General features: G+C 33.1%; 1 protein-coding gene across 3 annotated transcripts; it reads right to left on the bottom strand.

Annotated features, from left to right (window-relative positions):
• Positions 1 to 3: 3 nt before the first annotated feature.
• On the bottom strand, positions 4 to 22,327 carry LOC129801359 (protein FAM13C). 3 transcript variants are annotated; one of them, XM_055846301.1, is made up of 4 exons: positions 22,130 to 22,327; positions 16,547 to 17,827; positions 5,563 to 6,239; positions 4 to 5,002 (listed from the first exon to the last, which is right to left on the bottom strand). In XM_055846301.1, the coding sequence occupies exons 1-3, from the start codon at positions 22,157 to 22,159 to the stop codon at positions 5,586 to 5,588; spliced, it is 1,965 nt and encodes a 654-aa protein (XP_055702276.1). In that variant the 5' UTR covers positions 22,160 to 22,327; the 3' UTR covers positions 4 to 5,002; positions 5,563 to 5,585. The 3 variants fall into 3 exon arrangements, with proteins under 3 accessions (XP_055702276.1, XP_055702274.1, XP_055702275.1); XM_055846300.1 differs by lacking the exon at positions 4 to 5,002 and adding an exon at positions 5,345 to 5,466; XM_055846299.1 differs by having other exon boundaries at positions 4 to 6,239.
• Positions 22,328 to 24,087: the final 1,760 nt, after the last annotated feature.

The following is a 24,087-nucleotide window of genomic DNA, read 5'->3' as shown; positions in this document are numbered from 1 at the left end:
ATGTTTCATTTTCAATATTCTCTGAAAACCTTATATGTTGAATTTTTTAATCATAAAATACATGTATATAATATATATGTCAATAATAAGTCCTTATTACAGAAAAAAAATCATATTCTTTCTCATTTCTCTTTCTTCACATTATATTCATCTTACATTCGTATTAGACTCCCATCAATGCATTGTTAATCACTGTTACAGGAAATAAGAGTATAATGCTGTAAAAGGGGATATTAAGGGGAAGGGTAAAAAAATAAAGAATAAAGGGAAGAAAAGGGAAATACGCGCTACGTAAATCTCTAAATTTTCATTATTTTTCCTCACATTCATCTTCTATTTTTAGTGAATAATTCAAAAATATATACTTCTGTATCTCTTATCCTCTCATTTCTTGATATCATGCAGAAGACAGTCCTATTTTGTTTCATTTTCAAGTCAATATCATTTTTTTCTCTTCATTATATCAGTGAAATATCTCTTTAAATTTCCATCTCAATTTCTTCTTCCATTTCCTACATCAAAAATCACTTCGAGAATTTCTTCTTTTCTCCAATATATAACTCTCTCCAAATATACAAAATTAAAAGGATAAATCAATTGTCTCAGGACAAAAGAAAACAAACAGTATTAATAGAAAGCTCCTAAAATACACTAATAATTTAATAAGGTACATCAGAATGAATTTATGAAATTACTTACTACATATAAATTAAATAATAACTTTTATTTTCTTTCGATCATACTCCTTCAAACATTTATCATTTTTTTCTGGCAACATCTTCAGCTCATCTTCAATATCAACTTTTTCTTTTTAGTACTTTTTTTTCTCTAACAATTAGAAATAGAAAAAAGATGAAAGTCAGGTTGACAAAATAAATGAAAGAGTTTTTTTCCGCAAAAGTCCACAAATCCGAAAAAATAAATTATCACAGATTTCTATCATTATATGTTTTCTTCTCTTTCTTTTTTTTAGTAATGTTTTTTTTATTTTGTTAGATTTTAATCATCAATATCTCTCTTGTTTTTTTTTCTCTTTTTAAACTTTGTTATGATCTGCTACTGATTTCTTTTGAAATGTTCGAAAATCGCAAAAAAGAAACTCATCGAGAAATGGAGTGAATTAATATCCTTCTCGTCTTTCTCTTTCTTTCTCTCCCTCAAATTTCTTATACAAAATATCAAATAAAATATGTGTGATTCTAGTCTTCAATGATGACTGTCTCTCTAAAACTTGGATTCTTGCTTAATTTGTACATTATTCTAAATGTAATAGTAAAATGTGTATAGATAGAGCACATCTCCTTCTCTCTATAAGAAATCATCATCCTAAAGATCCTTCTATTTCTTCACACACCACAATTATTCTCTTTTCTTCACTACAATTAAAATAAATCCCTTCGAAATGGAAAATTCTCTTTTTTTTGTAATCTTTTTTTTTCCAAAGCACAATATTATATTTTAGATTTCAGCAATACTATTTTGCCCATCAAAAAGATTTCAATATCATCCTCTTTGATTACATTTTTTTTCTCTTCATAATACAGTGGCGATTACGAACAGTCCAGCATATACACAATTTTCGCTAAGCTCCAAAAAATCGAAAGGAAAATAAAAAAAAAAAAAACAGAACAGTTTTATTCGAACTTGCTGTATTGAAGCATTCAATCAACAAAATAGAATTTAGGAATCTGAATTAGATTTCAGGATTAGAGGAGACAACCATAATAAATTTGACACAAAACACATAGGGGAAGTGTGCCAAATTTCGGCCAGCTTTTAATTTCGGCCACTTTGAGTGTAATTTCGGCCATGCAAATAAATTAATTAAAATTATGTATGCAATCTTCGAATAGTCAATGAATTCATTTTGCTTTTAAATATTTATTCATTTTAGAATGTATTACCACAAAGACCGCAAATTACACAAAAGGTGGTCAGAAAAAAGGTGGACGGTATTTCATTCAAAGTGTCCAGAATACTACCCAACCCAATGTCCATATTTTTATTAATTTTTCAATATTTTAGGAAGTGATTTAAAGAAAACAAAGATGATAAACTACTTTTCAAGGTTCCACACAACCTTCCCGAAAAGGAAGTAACAGAAAAATATCAATATGAATTAAAAATATTGCATTTCAAACTTAGGACTTCGGTGCTTATATGCAACTATGCCGAAATTTGGCACACTTACCCTAAGATTTAATATCAAAAATAAATCTTTAACAATTGTCAAAATTTAAACAGAATAGATAGAGGATTTTATAGAGAAAGTAGTTAGTATATTCTTCAAAAGGATACACAAATTTCATTGTAAAAAATCTTAGCAAAAGTAAAAGGTTCATTGTAAACCGTTAGTGATGCTTTCAAATGGGTCAAATGAGTATTTCTTCTAACTCATTTTATCGCACGAACTCAAAGAGAGAGCGATAATCGCCTATTATCAATTTTAAAACGGACTAGAGGCCAAATGGTATGAGCAATCGACTTTTAAACTTCGTTGACCCCTACCCTGTACATTTTCAAAACGATTTCTGATTTTCAACGTGTTTGAAAATTGTAGCGTCTACGGCTAAAGCCAAATCATCTGCGTAAGAGAACGATTTATGAAGTTAAATCATTTCAAGAGAATTTAAATCAGTTTTCTTTTGGTGAACTTCTTAAAAATTATTGATTTTTGACTGAGTAATTGCAAAAGGATGGAGAGCATGCGAAGATTAACGGTTGACAGTTATCTCAAAAATCCAAATGCGAATTATGCAAAAATTGCGAAGATTGACCGAGAAATGTACAAATCCACCGTCCGGAAGTTTATAATTCGGTTCAAGGAACTCAAGACTATTGCTCAGAAGCCAGACGAAAGCTGCCGAAAGCCTGGGATTCAGGACAAAAGGATGGAAAGTGTAAGAACTTTTCAAGAAGCAACTCAACATTCCTCTAAACTTTCTCAACTTTCCCATCTAAAACAATAAGAAAATCTCTCCAAAAAAAAATCATATTTTCGGTGTTTCCTATTGAAGCATTTGCAGACACTTCAGAAAAACCCTTTTTGTTCACGAAATAGGTAATTATTTCATTTGAAAACTTCACGTATCGTTAACAATAAAGATTGACACTTAATTTAACTAAAATTAGCCAGAAATATGACATAAATGTTAAACAAAATGAATAAACAACAGTCACCATATTGTGTTTTTCATTGGAAAACATGGTCTATCGATGAAAAATTCGATGGTGAAAAGATACACTTTTTATTTTTCTGAGAAATTAACAAATGGAAATTTGTGAATATGAATGAATTTTCGCTTTGTTTGGAGCAAAATTAACTAAATAATGAAACTGTGGTGTAGAAAATATATAAATATAATAATTTTGTACTGTATTTATCATGAAAACAGTGACGTTTCCATTTGGAATAGCGAAAAATTTCCATTTGGAGCAAGTTTTGAATTAAATTAACATTCTTCTTTTTCTAACCACTTTTCTCATTCCGCTCCAAAACTATGGTTTTTGGTTGACTTCCTGACTTTTAATTTCTATTAGCTGTTCTTTCGAACACATTATGACGCTCAAACTCGTCTGAGGCTGGCATTTAACTAATTTTTGCGGTATGTTTTCGGACTTTGTAAATATTATCATATTTCTGCATTTATCGACTGTTTTCTCGGTCTTCCACTACCTGGTTATCTCGATAACCGTGTGGTGGATTTCATCTCTAGGCTTCTCTCCACTTGGTAAGCCGTGGTACCTCGCAGAATTTGTGGTTGCTAGATCATCTTCCAGGTCTTAATGCCTCCGTGTACCTGGTTCAGACAGTTGCAATTTTCGCAACACAATTTTTATAGAGGGTGTCATACTCTGGAACACTTTGCTCAGAGAGCGAAAGAGGGGGCTTATCCTGAGTCATGTGGCCTCTACAGGATCTTAATTTAACTTACTTTATTGCATAGGACCATTTTTGTACAGAGGACAGTTTGTTCTATTTTAAATTAATAAAATTGAATTGAAATTACATGAATTTCAGATACGATTTGAGGAGTGCTTTGCTTGGCTAAGCGAAGGAAATTCCGTTGACTTTCGTGAATAGGGGCCTGGGCCTTGCCCTCTCTTATTCCCAATCCCACTTCATGAGTTCCCAAAACTAATCTGACAGTAGTGATCATTAATGGAAATGTCACTAACAGGCCTCTAGAGAAAAATCTTCCTTTACTTTTCTATACTGAGAGAAATCCGAAAAAGTTAAAATAACATTCCGGAAATGTTAATTTTACACTGCAGTATTGATCCAAAATCGGTGTAAATATTACCCTTTTTAGGTGTATTATGGGTTAAAGTTACCCTTTTTCATGTTAATTTTATCCTTAAAAAGGTGTAAATTTAACAATAAAAAATGTTGATATAATTTTACACTTAAAAAGTGTTAAATTTCTGAGGAAAAAATGTTAATCGCACCCTCTTTTTTTCACAGTGTACGAAAGACAAAACTTGAGGGCTAGCGAGGATCTTCTGAGGGCAAGAGACGCTAGCCGGTAATGGTTACACCTCGAAAGAGAAAGAATGTCAGAAGCAGATGATTTTAACTCTTTCGTCTCTTTTGGGACTCTGAGTACCCAAAGCAGCATATGAATGTTCTGTGAAAAACAATCTTTTTTAATTATTCAGAACTGATAAAAATTCTATTCTTGTGGATGATTACAAACTATAAGGATATCCAAATGTAAGATATTTTTTGTAGGACCTCAATTAATTCCTGAGCTTAGATATTTTTGATTAAAAAATTGTGGAATTGGCTTGCAGCATATGCTGCTGTCCGGAAAGAGTTAAGCTTGTGGTGACGGGAAGCTACCACAATGCCTTATATGGATTTTTCTTCCTCAACTGGAACGTCCTACCTCATAAAACATCCCAAACTAACTCCGGAGTATATATATGCTATCTTTATGATGTTGCCTAAGTTTTCCTGAAGAGTTCTTTCATGACCTTTGAACTCCTGCCATTTTTACGTCTGGAACATAAAATAATCAGACACTTGACAGAATATTCTATTTATGCAATTTTTATGTAGTTTTCTCTCCTGAAGTATATGCTTAACTTTCAATCTCTTTCACAGGATCGAATTTAGGACATTTTGACGCATCCTTTTGGGCCAATATTCTTTAAAAAAGGCCTCCAGTGAACCTTTTATTTTTACCAGGATAACATGTTTTAAAATTGCATTTGCAAGCCAACGTTACGTCTTGAAAAAGTTTTTTTTCACAATGAACTCAAATATTCAATAATATCTCTTATTTTCCAATTACCCATATTAATTTCTTTAAAAAAAAAGTAATAATAAAAATACTTAAAATTGAATAAATAGAATTTTTAAAAATCACATATTTCTTAAAAGTAATAAAATGAGCATTTTGTATTATGATTCAATAAAAATTGTTCCTGTTCTAATCGCCACTGTCAGCAAAATATTCATCGCTATCATATACCAAAAAGGAAAAATTGAGGGATATTTGTTTGGGAAGTTGAACAGAAAAGTTATAAGAAAGAAGAAAAGATTAGGAGAATACTAACCAAAGAAAGGGAATTCGTTGCTTCTAGTACGACATGTGCTTTTTCACGAGTGCATCTAGCAGTCTGAGTTTCCCCTTTTTCTGCTTGTACAGCGCATACGTCTCCTCAATGGCTTTTCTGTCACTTTTCAGCATCTTCCGGCCGTTCTCCTTCTCAAAAGAGTGCTCAAATTCCTTGATAGTACGTCTTAGGTCCCTCTTCTCATCTCTCACAGCATCCAATTGCTGCCACAATTCATGTATTGATAGTGTATGTACGTTGTCATTGACAGAACTGGAGGTATCTTCTGTGGAATCTGTAGATTTTCCCGATGAAATGGTAGTTTCCGACGGTGACTCAACAGCAGACGGAACTGATGGTGGTGTTACGTCAGTCGACGGAGCTGCTGTCACGGTGAATGCCATGGCTTCATGTTCCAAAATTGTTGGTAATTCAGCCACCCCTCCTCCGGATCCATTCAGCACTGAACTCCTGTTGAGCATCCGCTTGATTTGCCGATATCTATCATAGATTGGACGTGCTAAATCTCTTTCTTCTCGCGAAGTTGGACGTCCATAGATTGATTCCAGATACAACAATCCACGCTGAATAGCTGTCTTTTCTTGCATCAATTGCTCCACTGACAATTCCTCCATCGCCACTGGACAATGCTCTTCCTTGCGACGTTCCTCCAAAACCTATTTAATTAACAGAAAAAAGGATCATGATACGAATTGCTCAAAAACATCTATGTGTAGAAAATCTATTGCGATTATTATGTAAAAAGCTGGGAGCTTATTTTTTACAGATAGTCAGAACACTGAGAGAAATCCGAAAAAAGTTAAAATTGCATTCCGGAAATATTAATTTTAGCCTGCAGTATTGATCCGAAATCGGTGTAAATATTACCCTTTTTAGGTGTATTAGGGGTTAAATTAACCCTTTTTTATGTTAATTTTACCCTTAAAAAGGGTACAATTAACATTAAAAAATGTTGATAAATTTTTACACCTAAAAAGTGTTAAAATTACGAGGAAAAAAAGTTAATCGCACCCTCTTTTTTTTCTCAGTGAATTCTCAAAGTTGTCAGAATTAATTGCAAACATGTTCTGATCATTTCACGATAATAACGAGGTGTTGAGCAAAAATATTGCCTTGAGAAGAACCTTAGAGGTCATCCTTTCCCTAAAGTTCTTTAAAAAAAAACATGAGGAGCAATTGCAAGCAGCCTCATGGAGTAGGTTCTTGTGTCCGATAGTTAACTATTCCAATTTTAAATCACCTAAAATTCTCATTTAGAGAATAAATTTTGATTTTATTAACAATGTTAGAAGTATTCATTTGAAAATTCATTTGAAAAAAAAAGAATAAAAAGATAAGAAGTATTAACTCTTTCGTCTCTTTTGGGACTGTAGTACCCAAAGAAGCATATGAATATTCTATGAAAAACAATGTTTTTTAATTATTCAGAACTGATAAAAATCCTATTGTTGTGAATGATTACAAACTATAAGGATGTCCATATGTAAGATATTTTTTGTAGGACCTCAATTAATTCCTGAGCTTAGATATTTTCGATTAAAATATAGTGAAATTGGCTTGCAGCATATGCTGCGGTCCGGAAAGAGTTAACTCTTGTCTTGTATAAAATTGGATTTTCATTAAATTTTTAATTTTAAAACAATAAAACAGAACATTTCTCTTCATTATTGGAATTTCCACTCAATTAAAGCCCATTTTGTAATTGTTTTAGACATTTTGGAGATTTTTTTGTGGAAGTGTTCTCGTCTTTGCAAATAATTTGAGATTAAAAAAAAACTGTTATATGGCTTATATTGAATTTTAAATGGAATGTTTGTTGAAATCTTCCTAAGGATTATTCAAGAAAGAAAAACTGAAGCTGCTTTTGATCGCACGCAATTCCCTAAAACAAATTGAAAAGCTAATATTTGCTTTTTAAAAACTATTTGAAGACTGTTTATGAGCTTTATGAACCACTTAAAATCTTCAAAAAGCTTCTTTGGGGTAAGAATATCGTTTTGGGACATTATTCTCTAAAAAAAACTACTCCGACCCCTGAGAACGTTTTTGTACCCCTTTATCTTCCGTCAAAATCTGCGTGGAAATGTAATAAAAAACAGAGCTTCCTCAAAAACGAGTTCCTAAGTGAATTTCGTTTCTCCTAAAGATGCTATCAAGAATTTTATTGATTTTTAAATAAGTTCAAATGCACAAAAATTAGATAGTTGTTAAAATTTTTGAGAAAGCTCTTTTTGCGTTCGAAAAACAGTTTCTTTAGGGGATAATCCTGCAATGTGGCCACTCCTCTTTCTAAAATCCTAGCTACTCCCTTTGACACTAAAATAGAGCCTCATCAATCCTGAATGATGGGCACCTCAATCTATGTAAATACAATTTTGTTTTTGGTATCCCGTGGCCCCCCTTAACTATTTTCTGACTTGGACTTTCACACTTATCCGCCACTGTCTGGTTCATTTAGTAATAATAGGTATTTGTTGATTGACCCACTGACTTATAATAGCAAGTTTCTAAAAGCCAAGGTACAAGTTCTTAAATTGAGTTAACTCTTTTAGGACCGCAGCACAAGTAGTAAGCCAATTTAACGATTTTTTGATCAAAAATATCTTAGGGCAACTGTACCAAATTTCGGCCAGTTTGCAATTTTGGCCACTTCTTTTGTTCCTCAAATTACCAAGAATTTTTAGTTTTTGCACACTCTAGAGATTACACAATGCCAAAAACAAAGGAATTCTTTCTAAGAACTCCGGAAGGACAAGGAACTTTGAGAATCATGGTGGCTGAAATATTATATTACTCAAAGATATGTCTAAATTTTTATTTATTTTAAAACGCATTAGGAATGATTTTAGACAAAATAAAAACTATAAACTAACCTACAATGTTCCAAGCAACACTCTCTAAAAAGAACTAGCAAAAATAAAAACAATTTCCATTAGGGTAAGTGTGCCAAATTTCGGCATAGTTGCATGCAAGCGCCAAAATCTCAAGTTTGAAATGTAATTTATTTAATAGAAATCGACTTTTTTCATTCCTGCTACTTAAGGAGTGTTGCTTGGAGCCTTGTAAAGAGTTTATCGTCTTTATTTACTTTAAAATCATTCTTAATACATTTCAAAATGAATAAAAATGTAGACATAGCTTTGGTGCCCTATTTCGGCCACCTTCTTTCTCATAGTTCTGTGCCCTTCGGGAATTCTTCAAATGTCGTTTTCACGTCATCTCGTTTGTCGAAGCTACATTTTTTGTTATTCTTTTGCATTGTATAATCTCTGGAGTATGTAAAAACTAAAAATTCATGAAAATTCGAGGAACAAAAAAGATGGCCGGAATTGCAAGCTGGCCGGAATTTGGCACACTTACCCTACAAATACTACATTTCAAACTTACGACTTTGGCGCTTGCATGCAACTATGCCGAAATTTGGCACAGTTACCCTAATTCAAGAATTAATCAAGGTTCTACAAAAAATATGCTATTTTTTGACATTATTATAGTTTGCAATCATGCACAAGAATTGGATTCTTATCGGTTCTAAATTAATTCGAAGAAATTGTTTTTCCAGACAATTCATATTCCTCTTTGGATACCCAAAGTCCCAAAAGATGCGAAAGAGTTAGCCACAGAATTTAAATTTCTACAATCTTAAAAAAAAACTGGATTTATACAATATTTAGCTGGCGCTTCTTCAAGAGCATTAATTTGGCGAATGCATTGTGACTTGTATCAGAATTTTCTTAATTCGAACAAAATATAATTTTAAAATTGTGATTCATTGGATATTTATTTTGTTCTATAAGATTAAAAGAAAGTATAACATTTTGCGTAGGCAAGGAAGTAAAGTCTGTGCCAAAAATTTCTTATTTTGAATCACTCCAAAATATGAATAACTTGTCTTTCCTCGATCCATCTTGTTCGCATATTTGTGAAAAATATCAAGATGGTAGACATTGCCTATTATCGTAAATTTACTAATGACACTTTTTCCACCCACACAAAAATTTTGCTACATTTGGCACTGAAAAATTTTTTGGCAAGTATATTGCAAGCAAATATAATTTACGCGCGTGGTTTTGCCTAAAAATAACCCCCATATGAAATGTGGAGGCAAAATAATAACCAAAGATTACCATCATTGTGATACCAGTATCATCACATAATTTAATAGCGAGAAAAAATCTAAATAAGTGTTTTATGACCAATCACACAAGGACTTTTATCACTCATGTATCAGTCTCTCTCTCTCGTGACCATCCATTATCTCATTTATATTGATAAATTATGGCATTTACACTCAAGTTAAGGAGATAAATTTATGTATAAGCATTCTATTCTTTGCTGAGATATTTTTGGCATTTTTTACTACCACTCTCATAAATCATCTCCGAATCTCTGGAAGAGATTTCAGTCCGTCAATGGTCTATTTTATTATTACTACAATTACAATATTTTAATAAAAAGGCAGATATAAATTATGTATACAAGAAATAAAAAATAAATCCTTCCAATATATTAGCTCATTTATTAAGTCAATTTTCAAGAAATTGTAATTAAATAAAATAACAAAGCAATTTAAGACAAATACTAAGATAAAATTTTCAATGATCTTTGAACAGATTCTCATATCACTTTATACTCGATTAAAAAAAAATGTACCCATCGTCCGTCGTCATAATCGTTGCTTTTAGCAAAGTGAGAGATTGATAAACTAGAAGTAGTCTGCTATTTCCTGATTATGTCATTTCAGCTTTTATTATTGCAAATTTTTCTGATAATATTTAAGCTGTGTATCCAGAAAATTACGGAAAATTCTCCTATCAACACTTTGTGATCTTAAAATTGTATTTATTCTTGAAACTGACATTGATGTCTATTAAACATAAATTGTAATATTTTACTGTGTATATCAAAAAAGAGGGGCAGGCAAAGTGTACCATGTTTTGCTCGAACGGCTCGGACTCATAACTTCGATGTTGTACCTCAGAAGTACTTTGGCAACATTTACCGTTTACCGGTTCACAGAATCGACTTATGGGAGGGTCCCCCGAAAGTTCCAAATCTCTATCTCTAACCTTTTGGCCTCTAGGCGCAGTAGCGACTGAACAGACGGACAAACAATGTGACATCAAAAAACTCGAAATTTCAGATTTCTCAAATTCTATCAAAAAACCAAGTCTCTATCTCTAATCGTTTAGCCTCTGGGCATGATAACGGGCAGATGGACGGACGGACATAATTTCTCAAAAATCGTCTGGTTCGTAAAGATACTCTGTATTGATAAGTGGTCCACGGACGATGAAGGCTCAAAAGTTTGGAGCATCAGAAAAATCGAAATACTCTCTCAATAGAGTTCGGGGTAGTAAAAAAAATATAAAGGACATATTTCTTGTTTCTATTTATGACTAGTAAAGGTACTCGATATTCAAAACGTTCTACATTCCGCAGGAAAATTTTGCATTTTTTGGCATTGTCACACGTTAGGTTTTAGGAATGCATCAAAAGACAATGAACAAAACGGTCCAACCTTTCGCCACGAATGAGAACTATACCATCGAATAGGTATTGGCAAATGTAACAACTTTTGTTCCGGGACCAATCCCAAAAGTATGTAGGAAAAGCACTAGAGTTTAAAATATGTATGAGAATTGTAACGATTTTAACTGTTCGAATTTCGAACTCCTTTTGTGTAATAACGATTTATCTTATATTGGTCGTTTCTTAGAACAATTTGTAAAGGAGGGCTCAAAGAAAATTTTCCTAGAATAAACCATATCTTTATTTCTTCATTTTCCCTGCAATTTTTCAGATTTTCCTCATAAATCTTTTACGATCCTTCAAATTCATAAGAAGTCTCCTTGAAAAGAGTTAAAGCCTCTAAAAATCACAGGGTCCTAAAAGATACCGTTTGAATAATAAGTTTAGAGAAAAAATATTTTAATTAAACCATTATAGTCTGAAGGTTTTGTTAAAATTCTTTTGGTATCGGTAACTTTTCAACCCTGGTCCCTTAGCAATCCTAGCCCCTTTTTTAAAGAAAATAGTTCTGTAAAGGAGACAAAAAGATGTAATACGTTTAATGGAATTAAAGAACATTCGAAGATATTTGAGGAAAATCTGGATAATTGAAAGGAAAATGAAGAGATAGGGATACGGTTTCTTCTATGAAAATGTTCCTTGAGTTATCCTTTAGAAATCCGTCTTTGGCACAAACAACTTACGATATACCGCTATTGAGACCGGCTCAGCTTAAGTCTTAAGTGTGTCGAGGACCTTAGCTCAGGGTTTTGGCTTTCAGGAGACACATCAAGGACTCTAAAAACCGATGGTTTTTAATCACATGAAAAAAGTTTTCACTTTGTTGCCCTGTAAGGGCCTCGACTCGACAGTCCTGAGAATTAGCCGAGAGACGGCTTATCGTAATTATATTCGAAATAATGATTAAACTTCATTTCCATAATTTTCCACTAAGTCGTCTCTCGGCTTAAGTCGTAAGTGTGTCTAGGGCATAATGCTCGATGATTTTAAAACACGATGAGTTTGTATGGGAGCTACCAGATGGAGTAGTCAGAGGGAAAATCTAAAAATATTTATTTGAAACTTAAGTCATACATCGACTTTGAGCCAAATTTCATTAAGATCGGATAAGCCGTTTTTGATAAATAAAATGTCAAAGTTGTAAATTTTCAGAAGGATATCGTTAATTTCCCGAGGACTGACAGTCCTTTTTGACTTGGGTCTCGGTAATTTTAAAGTAATACACCAATACCTACAAAACGGACTTTGTCCCATCTCTGGGCGAAAGGTTGGACCAGCTCCCATACATTTCTGTCCATTGTCCTTTCTAATGAAAGTTCCCTTTGCAAATACGTTTTGGTCAAAGTGTTGCCGATTTAGATGGAAAAGTATATAATAGTTTTATTGAAAAATATTACAATATTGCTGAAAATTACAGGAAAAACAAATGAGCTAAGGAAATTACGGCAAAAGCTCATTAAAGAAAATATCGTAACTTCACCAAAAATGGAAATTACGACAAATCCTGATAATTTTTTATTAATTAAGGGCACTCGGCACTCATGACAATTTTATTTAAAATAGTTTTTATTAGGTCTACAAAAGTTTCTTTTTCTCAAGTACGTTTAATAAAGAAAATTACGCTGATTACAAATATGTGTATATCTCAAAATCGCAAAAATGAAGTTACGATAAATGCTGATTTAACTGACGAAGTATCGCTGATTCAGATACCCTTTAATATTCATAAATTTTAAATTTCACATAAATAAGTTTGTTGTAGAATAATTAATTACCATTTTTTAAATATCTGAATTTTCGGGTCAGTGTCAGAATAATGGACAAAAAGAGCATTTAGAAGACACTGGATAGAGGCGATGTAATCAATATTCCTAAAATAGCAATTAATCAATTATCAAGTATAAATTTCAGAGTAACCGATTCCTTTCAGTTCTTCTCATATAGAAAATGAATACAGTATTTTTTTTTTCGTAAAATGGTAATATTCTACAAAACTTCAATGCTAATAAAATACAGAAAAAAAAGTTTAGGGGAGACTGGGGCAAAAGTCACAAAACGGATATTTTATATTTTTACAAGCTACTCGAGTGCTTCAAAATTTCAAATTAGCGTAGTTTTATAGGAAATATACCGCTCTACAACTTTGTGAAAGTCATTTTCCTCTATTTTGTAAGGAAATAAGTTTATCGAGCCAATTTTAAAAGGTAATTTTGTGGCCATTGTGGTTTATTCGGTTTCAACGGTTTTTGCACTCCTCTGATCCAGACCTTTGTAAAACATTGTCTTCTGAACGAGAAAAGCGCTTTTCACGCTATTTTAGAATAAAACACAGAAAAGATTGCAAATCGTTTGACCAATAGAAACAACAAGCGGCGAGACATGGTAATGACGTTTCAGACATCAGAAATTGCCTCGCTTTTTGTTACTTTTTGCTCTATACCTTTTGTCACTTTTTACCCCAAGTGGCCATTTTTAATAAAAGGATTTCTGGAAAAGAGAACCTTTGTGAAATTCTAAAATAGATAGAGGATTCGTATTCAAAGAATCCATATTATTTAGAAAATATTCACTAGTGCATCAATTTTGGAAAATATGTACACACAGAAAAACGGAAAATTCTTAAACAGAAACACCCAGGAATTTAATTTCAAATCCCATCCAATGAATGTCAGTGCCATAATTCTAAATCCTTGATCATTTAGTTTAAGTTGCAATTTGCAAATCTGTAGGGGAAAGTCGTCTGCCTTTAAATGCAGCAGCCTTCTAATGTTGCGATTTTTTCGTTGTTCTCAAAAGCATAAATTATATTCTATTAACTATTAGGTAGCTATCCATCATCCTCACAAATCATCAAAAAATGGAGAGCCTAGCTCCTATTTCCTAGGTGCTAGATCAAAAAAAATGAAAATGAGCTCTAAACTGTAATTTTGATGTTCCACAAATCATGTGATTTTTCATAGTAAAAATCATTTTACAAATAAATCTTCCATTGTGAAACATAGAAGGTTAATTAGGTTTAATATTTCTGTTAATACATTTTGGTTCAGATGACACAATTTTTGTGGGTGGCAAAAATTTGCAAATATCACCCTGCAGCAGCCTTTAAATGCTAATGTCGTGTGCCTTTAAATCCTATCTTTCCATACATCAAAACATGTGAAATCGAACTCCTACTTTTCTCTGACGAACGTCATACAAATATTTATAACCTGCTATCTTGCTCCGGCCGGGATGTTTCAAGTTGACAATTGTCAACTTCAATGGCTTTTTCTTCCAAATTTTCAAGTGCAAAACAGTGCTTCAGAAAAATGTGATGAAAAGTTATTGTTTAATGTCTTTTGACTGCAGTGATAATTTTAGTGAGTGCGTTAGGCTTCAATCTAATCATTTATAGCCCATTTAGTTTTATTGATTCAATATTCTCAGTGAAAAAAAAACATTTAAAGGCAGCTGCCTCGCGTTTAAAGGCAGACTATGCCAGCTGCCTTCATATAAATCGACATCACTTTTTTAATTTCCTCAGAAGGAAAAACTGAGGACTTGCGAGTGCTAAATGAGGTAATCATATACGCCGAATGAACAAGAGAATTTTTTGGTGTAGTAGAAAATAAAATCCATTTTGTGGATTCTTCAGAAAAAAATCTTAAATTTGGAACTCCATTTTTCGTTTGAAGGCAGACGACTTTCCCCTAGACATTTTTCATTTTCCAGCTAATGCTGAACTCAAGTTCCCGATCTCTTAACTTGAAAGAGCTAAGGATTCTAGCCCATTTCTTTGGCTCAGATCTTCTAAACTTAAACACCTCGAGGATTCACGTCCAATTTAAGTTTCCAGGATCTTATATATTCTTAAATTTAGAGTCAAAATTTTTCTGTGTGTAGGTAATAATTGTTATCTTCTGCAAGAAAAATATTTCAAAAATAGGGCTAAAAATTTCGATATTTTTTATTTTCTAAATTCCTTGTTCAAATTCTAAGAAACTTACGACATTGACGAAGGTCTATGGAGGCTATCTATAGAAAAAATTTTGAGCCGCTATCTTTTTTTTATCTTGGAAGATATTGAATTTTGAATTTTTCGATTTGTTACTTTTTGCCCCAGTCTCACCTACTATATACTGTTAATCTGTTCTGACAAAATTGATAAGATTAAGAAAATGAACCTTGAATTGCTTCCGTTTACTTGTAAATATTTCATTGGAATACTTCAGAAACAAATCTTATAAGTGAAAAAAAGTTACAATGTCGAACATATCAATTGATCAATTAAGTACCTTTTTAAATATTCACGAATAATCTCTTACAACTGTCCATATTCACATCTGTTATCAAGAATGTGAATAATTAATTAAAGTAATTTATTCATGATACACCAAAGTTCTGACACAAAAAAAATCAATAATAAAGTAATTTTCTAATGCTTTTTCTCAGTCAGATCCCAAACAACATTTAAAGCAAATATGCAAATTCTTCTATACATAATGTCATTATATACTTTTTGTCACATGAAATATGATGAAATATCATTTCTTTTCGCAAGTATTATATTGTGAAAACTCATGTAGCCATCAAGTTAAATTGTATAGTATCATAAATAAATCAACAGGACGATATAAATGCTGCAAAATAAGATGTCTCTTTGCAAAATTTATGTATTTGACATTGAAATAAATATACTTATACCTTTAAGTGATTTTTCATGTGATTTTAGCAAAAATGTTGTCAAATCAATTGCGCCGTAGTGAAATATTAAAGAATTCTCAATGTTGCTCTTTCTCCTCAATTCTTTCTTGTTTGATCCATGTAAAAATCACAAAATCACGATTTTGCATAATAACAAGATATGTATGACGTTAGTTTAAAAGTTAAATAAATATTTTCTATAGAAATAACTTGTACAATTCAGTCTAAAAATTGACATCAAATAAATTTGCTCAAATGATTCTTACACAACACATTTGTATACTTAAATGATCTACATGAGAAAGTATAATTGCGTTAATTATTCAGCTGCAAAGTTCACTTGCGTCTGTTTGAGAGGGCAAAATTTTAGCTATGGTTATATCTCTCTGGCGTAAGAAAACACCATAAAGTGGAACTTTCTGATAAGAGCAAGTGTAAATGATTAAACATCCGAATTGCACCAGACAGAACGGGTTTTTCTTGAGCAAATCAACATCGCGATTATATGGAAATTGCAGGTAGATATATTCTAAGTTTTTTTCTAGAAGTATCTAAAGGGGATGATATTGAAATTATGGAAAATTTTCTCATTTTGCATTGTGGCAGAAAGTCATACAAGGAACTAATTCATGAGTGTCTCCACAAAAAATACATCAATCTGCTTGATTGCAACTGTCTGGCATATGACCTATATTTTGACATGCAAAGCATTTTTACTTTAATAAGGACAAAATAAAATGTAGCTTACCATTTCAATGTCTGTGAGTGTCTTTTGCATTTGACTCAACTTAATATCTCCATGTGGCTTATCCTGAGACATTGTGGTGTCTCTGGCATCCATTAATCCAACAATAGGATCACTCTTGATGCAATGCTTCTCGCGCTTTAACATCTGAATCTCCGACACAATACTTTTCATAGCCTTGTCATTCACCATTTCAATGCGTGATGGTTTGTATCCATTGTCCTTCTCAAAGTTCTCCTCAAATTGAGCCAAACGCTTCTTCAGCTTTGACAAACGATTGCTAATCTGCTTAACTCGTTCATCCGGTGTTATAGCAACATTTGGCATCTTCTTCATGAGATCCCGCGTCTTAATATTTTCAATGCTAGTAAACTTGTCCGTTTTCATCTCATTGAGCGACGGCACACTGCGAACTTTGGCATAGTTCTCACTGAAATTATGCACATGATCAAAAGTATTTTCAGCAAAACGTGGACATACAACTGGGGAATCCTCGTGGAATGGCACATTCCATGGCAAAATCTCCTGAGGGACACTCTGATTCTTGGCTTCAGCCTCCTCATTGAGATCAATGAGATTGTTGTCATTGAAATCAGACACGGGTGAAAGTAAGTCAGAGGCTGAAGATGTGTCACTGACATCTTTGGCCTTTGATGATCTTTCACGACTGACAAAACCCCTGCGTTCATGCTTTAATGCCGAATTGTCATACTTGTAGAGATTCTCATCTCTCAATTTGGCCACAACATGCTTCCCTGGCTTCCTTGGTGACAGTGCTTTTCTTCCGGGAGGAGCTCTTGTGCGCGAAAATCGCTCACTACTACGCCTCCTCTCATGCTCCCCATCGGAAACATCTGCCTCTTTGCGCTTCACCTCATGACTTGGCGATAGCTCTTCAGTAGGCGCCTCTTGACCACCATCCTGCTCCACGGGCTGATGTGGCTCGAGTGTGGTCCGAGGTGGCAGTGGTTTCTTAAAATCCTCATGGGATGACACACGCCGAATCACATCATACTCCGACACACTGATATGCTCTTCACTGTTTGATCTTACCAATTTTCTATCCTGTGTCTGGGAGGACGTGCTGTCTTGCCTCTCCTTCCGCTTTCGCGTATTTTGCCAGTCCAATGGTTCAATGATCTTGGGTAAATACGACGGAGCTATCTCCACTTTAACCTCGTCACTCGGGCACGGTGCTAGACTTCCTTCGGCCGGTGAGGACGCGGATGTGAGACGACTCAAGTCGCCATCGTGATGATCCAGTGACGGACGGCGCATGCCGCACTGAAATCAACCAAAAACATTTGGATTAATTTTACTAAATCCGGAGAACTATACCGGAAAAAGTTATTTTTTGTGGAAAGTAGGGGAGACTGGGGCAAAAAGTCACAAATCGAAAAATTCAAAATTCAATATCTTACAAGGTAAAAAAGATAGCGGCTCAAATTTTTTTCTATAAATAGCCTCCATAGACCTTCTTCAATGTCGTAAGTCTCTTAGAATTCGAACAAGGAATTTAGAAAATAAAAAATATCGACATTTTTAGCCCTATTTTTTAAAATATTTTCCTTACAGAAGATAACAATTCACTGAGAGAAATCCGAAAAAGTTAAAATAACATTCCGGAAATGTTAATTTTACCCTGCAGTATTGATCCAAAATCGGTGTAAATATTACCCTTTTTAGGTGTATTAGGGGTTAAAAGTACCCTTTTTCTTGTTAATTTTACCCTTAATAAGATGTAAAATTAACATTAAAAAATGTTGATATATTTTTACACCTAAAAAGTGTTAAATTTCTGAGGAAAAAATGTTAATCGCACCCTCTTTCTTTCTCAGTATAGGTACTTATACGGGGGGTGCGGTTGTACCTTGAAGACGCCCTTACCATTGAAAAATCACGAAAAACACATATTTAACTTATCGGATGATTGCATAAGTTCGTGGAACTTTTCACGCAGGTCGTTAACGGGTATCCCGTAGTTTACCTCTATCACTGCATTTTTTGTTTGCACAAAATCGTGCGTTTAATACAGACGCTGCCAAAATTACAGGAGTTGCAATAGAAAATTCTCCAGAATATAGAATATTCTTCATATACAGGGTGGCTGAAAAAATGCAACAAACTAAAGCGCTATATTATCCTCATTTTTTGTTTAACTTTTTTGTAATAAAGATAAAATGGTATAGTAAATACATCAAAATTTTAGAATATTATCGGTTTTGATTAATACGATCTTATTTTGACTTAATTATGGTTTTAAACCTCTCGGAAGTGCTATCGTAGTTTGCACGAATGTCAGCCTTCTGAATGTCTTGCTATTCACGAGGAAGGGCTGTCTTTAGCTCATCGAAACTATGTTACTTTTTAGTCCTAACCTTGACCTACAAAATGCCTCTTTTGGAGAAGTCAAACGATTTTGCATCCAAGAATTGTGGAGGTCATTGTTTTCCCAAAATGAAGTGCGAAACGTTTTTTTTAGCCAAATCTTGTTCAGAGTGTGATTTCTGCGACGTTGTCGAGTCTTGATCGAACTTCCATTACTTCTTACTAAAATTTTTGTTTGTCCACGACTCCAACACTCTTTCCAGGACAATTTTCAGAAACATATTGGCAATCGTTTTGACGATATAACCTAAAAACCTCAGTGGAAAGCGATAATTTGTCTTGGTCCTTGACTTCCGGTAGTCATTCGAACGCCTAAATTATAGTATGGTCTTTCCTTCAGATAGACACAATCACTTCCACATCAATTCTACAATTAAAAATTTTTCTTATCAGAAAAAATGACATTCTGGAACTGACCATGAACGTGCGAGTGAATTTACTCTTTCGTCGACCGAGTATAACTTTTTTATGAGGATCGACGATGTCTCTTCATTTTCAGGATTTTTAAGGCTTCATATAGAAGTCCTTTAACAATATTTATTTTATGGTTATTTGCGATCTATGCGTCTTACAGATCGTTTATCTGCAGATGTGATGCAGATTTCGTTCAATTTGCTTATTCACTTTAAAGACGATTACTAGCAATGAAGCAATTTTTTTAGACCTCCACCAAAGCATTTTAAAATGCAACTATTATCCCTGTACCAAGTTATGTTTCGAAAAACGAAAAGTTTAATTACATTCCAGTTTTGAAGAGCCCTAACGATAGCTGTTTCCGCATTTCCTGCAAAATACAGCGACATCAAATTGTCACGTTTGAGTTCCATTACGGTTTAAAAAAGTTTTGCAAAATATTATATCGAAAATGCTTTTGTAGGCTTTTAGCCAATAAAATGAACTACCACTATGCAAAATATGAAACCGCTGTCACGAGCGGTTTGACAGCTATGCGCTCTGAAAGCTGTTGCATTTTTTTCAGCCACCCTGTATTGACCCTTCAGAATATGATTTGTTCCAATTTTTACAGAAGCTGTTTAAAACCACCTTGCGAACTTTTTTCAAGAAAAGCCTGTTTTTTCTGGAAAAAAGGAATTGATAGGCTTTATATATCTTTGGAGAACAGGTATAAAACGGTAAAAATTGTTCTGAAAACATGCACAGCTCAAGTATGAAACGGCAATGCGATAAAAACATCCACAGCGGTTAAATTTTAAAACGGATAACACTAAACATCGGCACAACTCAAAAATAAAATGGTTGAAATTGAGCAACTTGAGCATAAGTCCTACATCAGCATAGCTCAAAGAAAATTGAATCTAAATTTTTAACAGAGGTATCTTAATCTCAACCATTTTATGTTTAATAGCTGTGCGTGTTTTCAGCACAATATTAACAGTTTTATGCTTGAGCTGTGCGGATCGTCAATACGATCTTGAGCGTTTTAAACTTAGTCTGTGCGTGTTGTCAGCACATTTTATGATTGGTCTGCACCGGTTTTTAGCACAACCTTGTATACATTTTGTAATTGAACTGTGCGTATCTTCGGCACAATGTCAATCGTTTTATGTTTGAGCAGTGCAGATTTTATGCACAATATGAGAAGTGCTAGTTTTATGCGCAATCTGAACCATCTTATGCTTCAGCTCTGCGTGTTTTCAGAACAATCTTGACTTAAAATTTTATAGTATTTTTTTTTTAATTTCAACTCGAAATCTTGAATGAATACAAGGACAAAATGCATTTTAAAAGCCAGAAGGGCACCAAGAAAGCCCTGCAAAAAACTTGGCGCCCTGAGAAAGCATCTGAAGGAATTTAAAGTGTCCCTGACTATTTCAACACGAAAACTTGCAAAAATACAAGGACAAAATGCTTTTTGAGAGCTAGAGAGGCGCCTCAGAAAGTCTGGGAATTAAGTTTTTTTTTATTTGAACGCGAAATTTGAACGATTAAATTGACAAGAAGTAGAGTTCAAGAACTAGAGGGGTGCCCCATAAAGTCTCTGAGAAAATTAAAAGTATTTTTTTTTTATCTCAACGCAAAGTTTTGATAGATTATAAGACATGATGCATTTCAAGAATTAGAGGGGTGCATTGTCTCTTTTATTACAATAACCGTTCATTTGATTAAAGAAAATAGCAAAACCGGCGCCTAAAATAGCAGAATCTGACTGATAGTTTAGGAGTGAAGAGATTTTTTGCACAAAAATACAAACATCCATTGTCAAATAATTATTTAGTTTGAATAATCATTTATGTATTCCCTCTTGAAAAAAAAACCTTTTAGAACATATTAAGAGTAACAAAAGAATTGGAATAGTGAATAAAATTAACTAAACCTACTGAAATAAATTTTTTTTAAGGATTTAGTATTTCATGAGCTCAATTATAACTGAGATTCTTTACAAAAGCTCAACTTCTCCTTGCTAATGTGAAATGCATTGACCAAAACATTTATTTTATATCCGCAATCTATTTTTTATTGTTCATACGTTCATTCAGCCATACAACCTCTGTCGTACCTCCAGAGTTTGTCGTACAACCTCTGGAGAAAATACCATAAAAGCTATCGATTTACGGATTTTGAAAAAGTGTATGCATCGATCGTTAATTGATTAGAGACAACATGGTAAACGATATCGATAGCTGGTCTTCGGTAATCCCCCGTAAATCGAACATTAAACTTGATATTAGATTAATGGCTAATTGGTTTATATAGGAATCTTATCTATCTTAAGTACATTAAATAAAATACAAGTGGCATGATAAACAAAATTACAGTGACTTTTTCCATTGAATTGACCTAAATATCTGCATTTAAAAATATATTTTAAAAAAATACCACCGGAATTTGGCACTGATTTTAAGGATTTACACACAATTTCATATACAAAAAGGCGAATATTTTCAAACAATTTACTTAAAATATCCAGTTTTACGGCTTTACAAAATTGTACCAATGAGAAAAACATTCAAAATTTTAACGTGAAATTCACTTATCACCATAAAATGTAAATGAATTTCATCACGCGCTTCAGCAAAATACAGTTTGTCTTTTTTGACGAAGAATTCCTCCCTGAGGCCACTCAAATAGAATATAAACTTAATAATTTCCACCAGAAATAACACTCGAGGAGATACACTTTCTTCCACAATCTGTCTGAATAATTGAGAAATTGCCCACAAAGGCATCTATTTTTACCAGAAGTGGCTCTAAATACAGCAAAATCATTTTCTCTCACGAAATAAAAAATCACCAACAAATTTCAAGGATATTTTAAGAGAAGAGAAACTAGAACAATCTCTTTTTTTTCACAATATTCTCTTCTTTTGCCGGAAAAAAATGTTCAGAGCATCCTCTAGCAATTGTGCCTAGACGATGAAACACTGAAATGGAAATTAAACTGAACTGAGTCTTTATATTTATTCTATCGCACGGCTGCTACTGTTGACAGCGACATGAGAAATGGATGGTAATCGTATCTAGTGTCTTGGAATCACGCAACAATAGTGATAAAACACTTTTTTTTGCTCTTCTCGCAATCGTAATCTTATCTGACTCACATTTACTGCTGAAATGCAGTAAATAAATCAAATGTTCCCCTAGAAGTGTCTCCATTTATCCACTCTTCTCCAATTTAATACCCATTAAAATGTCTTTTTCAACTGTCATCCACATATCATTAAAATATTTTATATATATATGTATATAATATTTCAAAAAAAACTGTCTATATCAAGTTTTAGCTAAATATGACCTCCTTATGCCTCTCAATTCTCAATTGTATCCATAAAAATAAATCAATCTGTGCAAATATTCGCAATAGAAGGGTTTTTTTTGACAAATCCAAAATTAATTTAGGGGAGACCGGGGAGGTTTGGGACACTTTTTCATGTTTTGACTTTGAGACAGTATTCTAGAAAATCACGATAGTGTATTACAATTTTATGCAGTCTATAGAATACTTATGGGTATTGACTTTATAAAAAGTACTCGATAGAACTTGGAAAACAACTCAGTTTTCTTGGAGAAGATAAAACATTTTACTTGACGCTTTGTTCCAAACCTCCCCGATGTGGGGCAGTATGGGACGCAAAAGGGGATGTTTGGGACGCGTTTTTCTCGCATAATTTGCATTACTGGAACACGTTAATTAATTTTAAATACCAGATTAAAAATATTTCTGATAGAAATAAAAATGTTTCATCTTTTATTTATACTTAGAAATTAATATCAATTTTATTTGTACAGTGGAGTCATTTATTGTCAATCAATTATTTAAAGTATTTTCTTCTTATTTTCCATCTACCTTTCTTTTCTTTTTTTATTCTAAATATTGCAATCATGATTATCAAATTCCTTAAGTGAGTAGATTTTCTTACAACTCTTAGTTTTGAACTCATTGATGGATTCCTGTTTTCTCATTATTTCTCTGAATTAACTCTCGCCTTGCCTTTTCTGGAGAACTTGTTCGAGAAATTTTCGAAAAAAATAGTTTTTAACTAGATTGGGCAAAGATCGAATATTCTCTGAGAAGGAATTATTGATTCCCAAGACAATGATGGTTTAATTGTCCCTGTAGTTAAAAAAAATCTGCTCTACTGGTAAAGTTTGCACAAGAGGGAGATTTTCAGTAGAAACTGGGCATTATTCTTCATTTTGACAATAAACAATTGAACACCACCGACAATCGCGTCGAAAATCAACGTCCCATTCATCCCCTTTCAGGTGTCCCAAACATCACCGCGGGTAGTTTTGCTATTTAAAACCTTTATGTAAAAAACAAGAGCGTATAATCTCTGAAACTTTTATAAAAATATGTTCCCAGATTACACTGCTACCTAATGAGATAAAAAAGTTTTGATTATATATCGCTGATATAAAATACAAAGAGGAAAACTGAGACGTCAAAATATACAATTTTTATCAATTTTTAAAAAAGTGATCATAGAATTAAAGCAATAAAACTGAGGATATCCATTCTTTTAGTCAAGATACATCTTAATATTGCCTACGATACAGTAATGGTTAAATCCCATTTATTTCAAAAATTAATTGAAAAAATCGCCTTGTCCCACACTACCCCTGTCCCAAACCTCCCCGGTCTCCCCTATATCTATTCTGACTTTTGTTCTTTTCCATTCTGGGTCAATCGATAA

This window comes from Phlebotomus papatasi, chromosome 2 (genome assembly GCF_024763615.1).
Source record: "Phlebotomus papatasi isolate M1 chromosome 2, Ppap_2.1, whole genome shotgun sequence".
Taxonomy (NCBI): domain Eukaryota; kingdom Metazoa; phylum Arthropoda; class Insecta; order Diptera; family Psychodidae; genus Phlebotomus; species Phlebotomus papatasi.
The sequence above is the reverse complement of the archived record's forward strand: the minus strand, read 5'-3'. Positions and strand labels throughout refer to the sequence as shown.

What these genes read in the sequence shown, in the direction of transcription:
- LOC129801359 (XM_055846299.1), bottom strand. Translation starts at nt 22,159, where the DNA reads ATGATTTTGCTGTATTTAGAGCCACTTCTG. An exon ending in TGTATTTAGAGCCACTTCTG is followed by an intron (nt 17,828 to 22,129) that starts GTAAAAATAGAT and finishes GGTTGATTTCAG; the next exon opens with TGCGGCATGCGCCGTCCGTC. An exon ending in CACTCACAGACATTGAAATG is followed by an intron (nt 6,240 to 16,546) that starts GTAAGCTACATT and finishes TTAATTAAATAG; the next exon opens with GTTTTGGAGGAACGTCGCAA.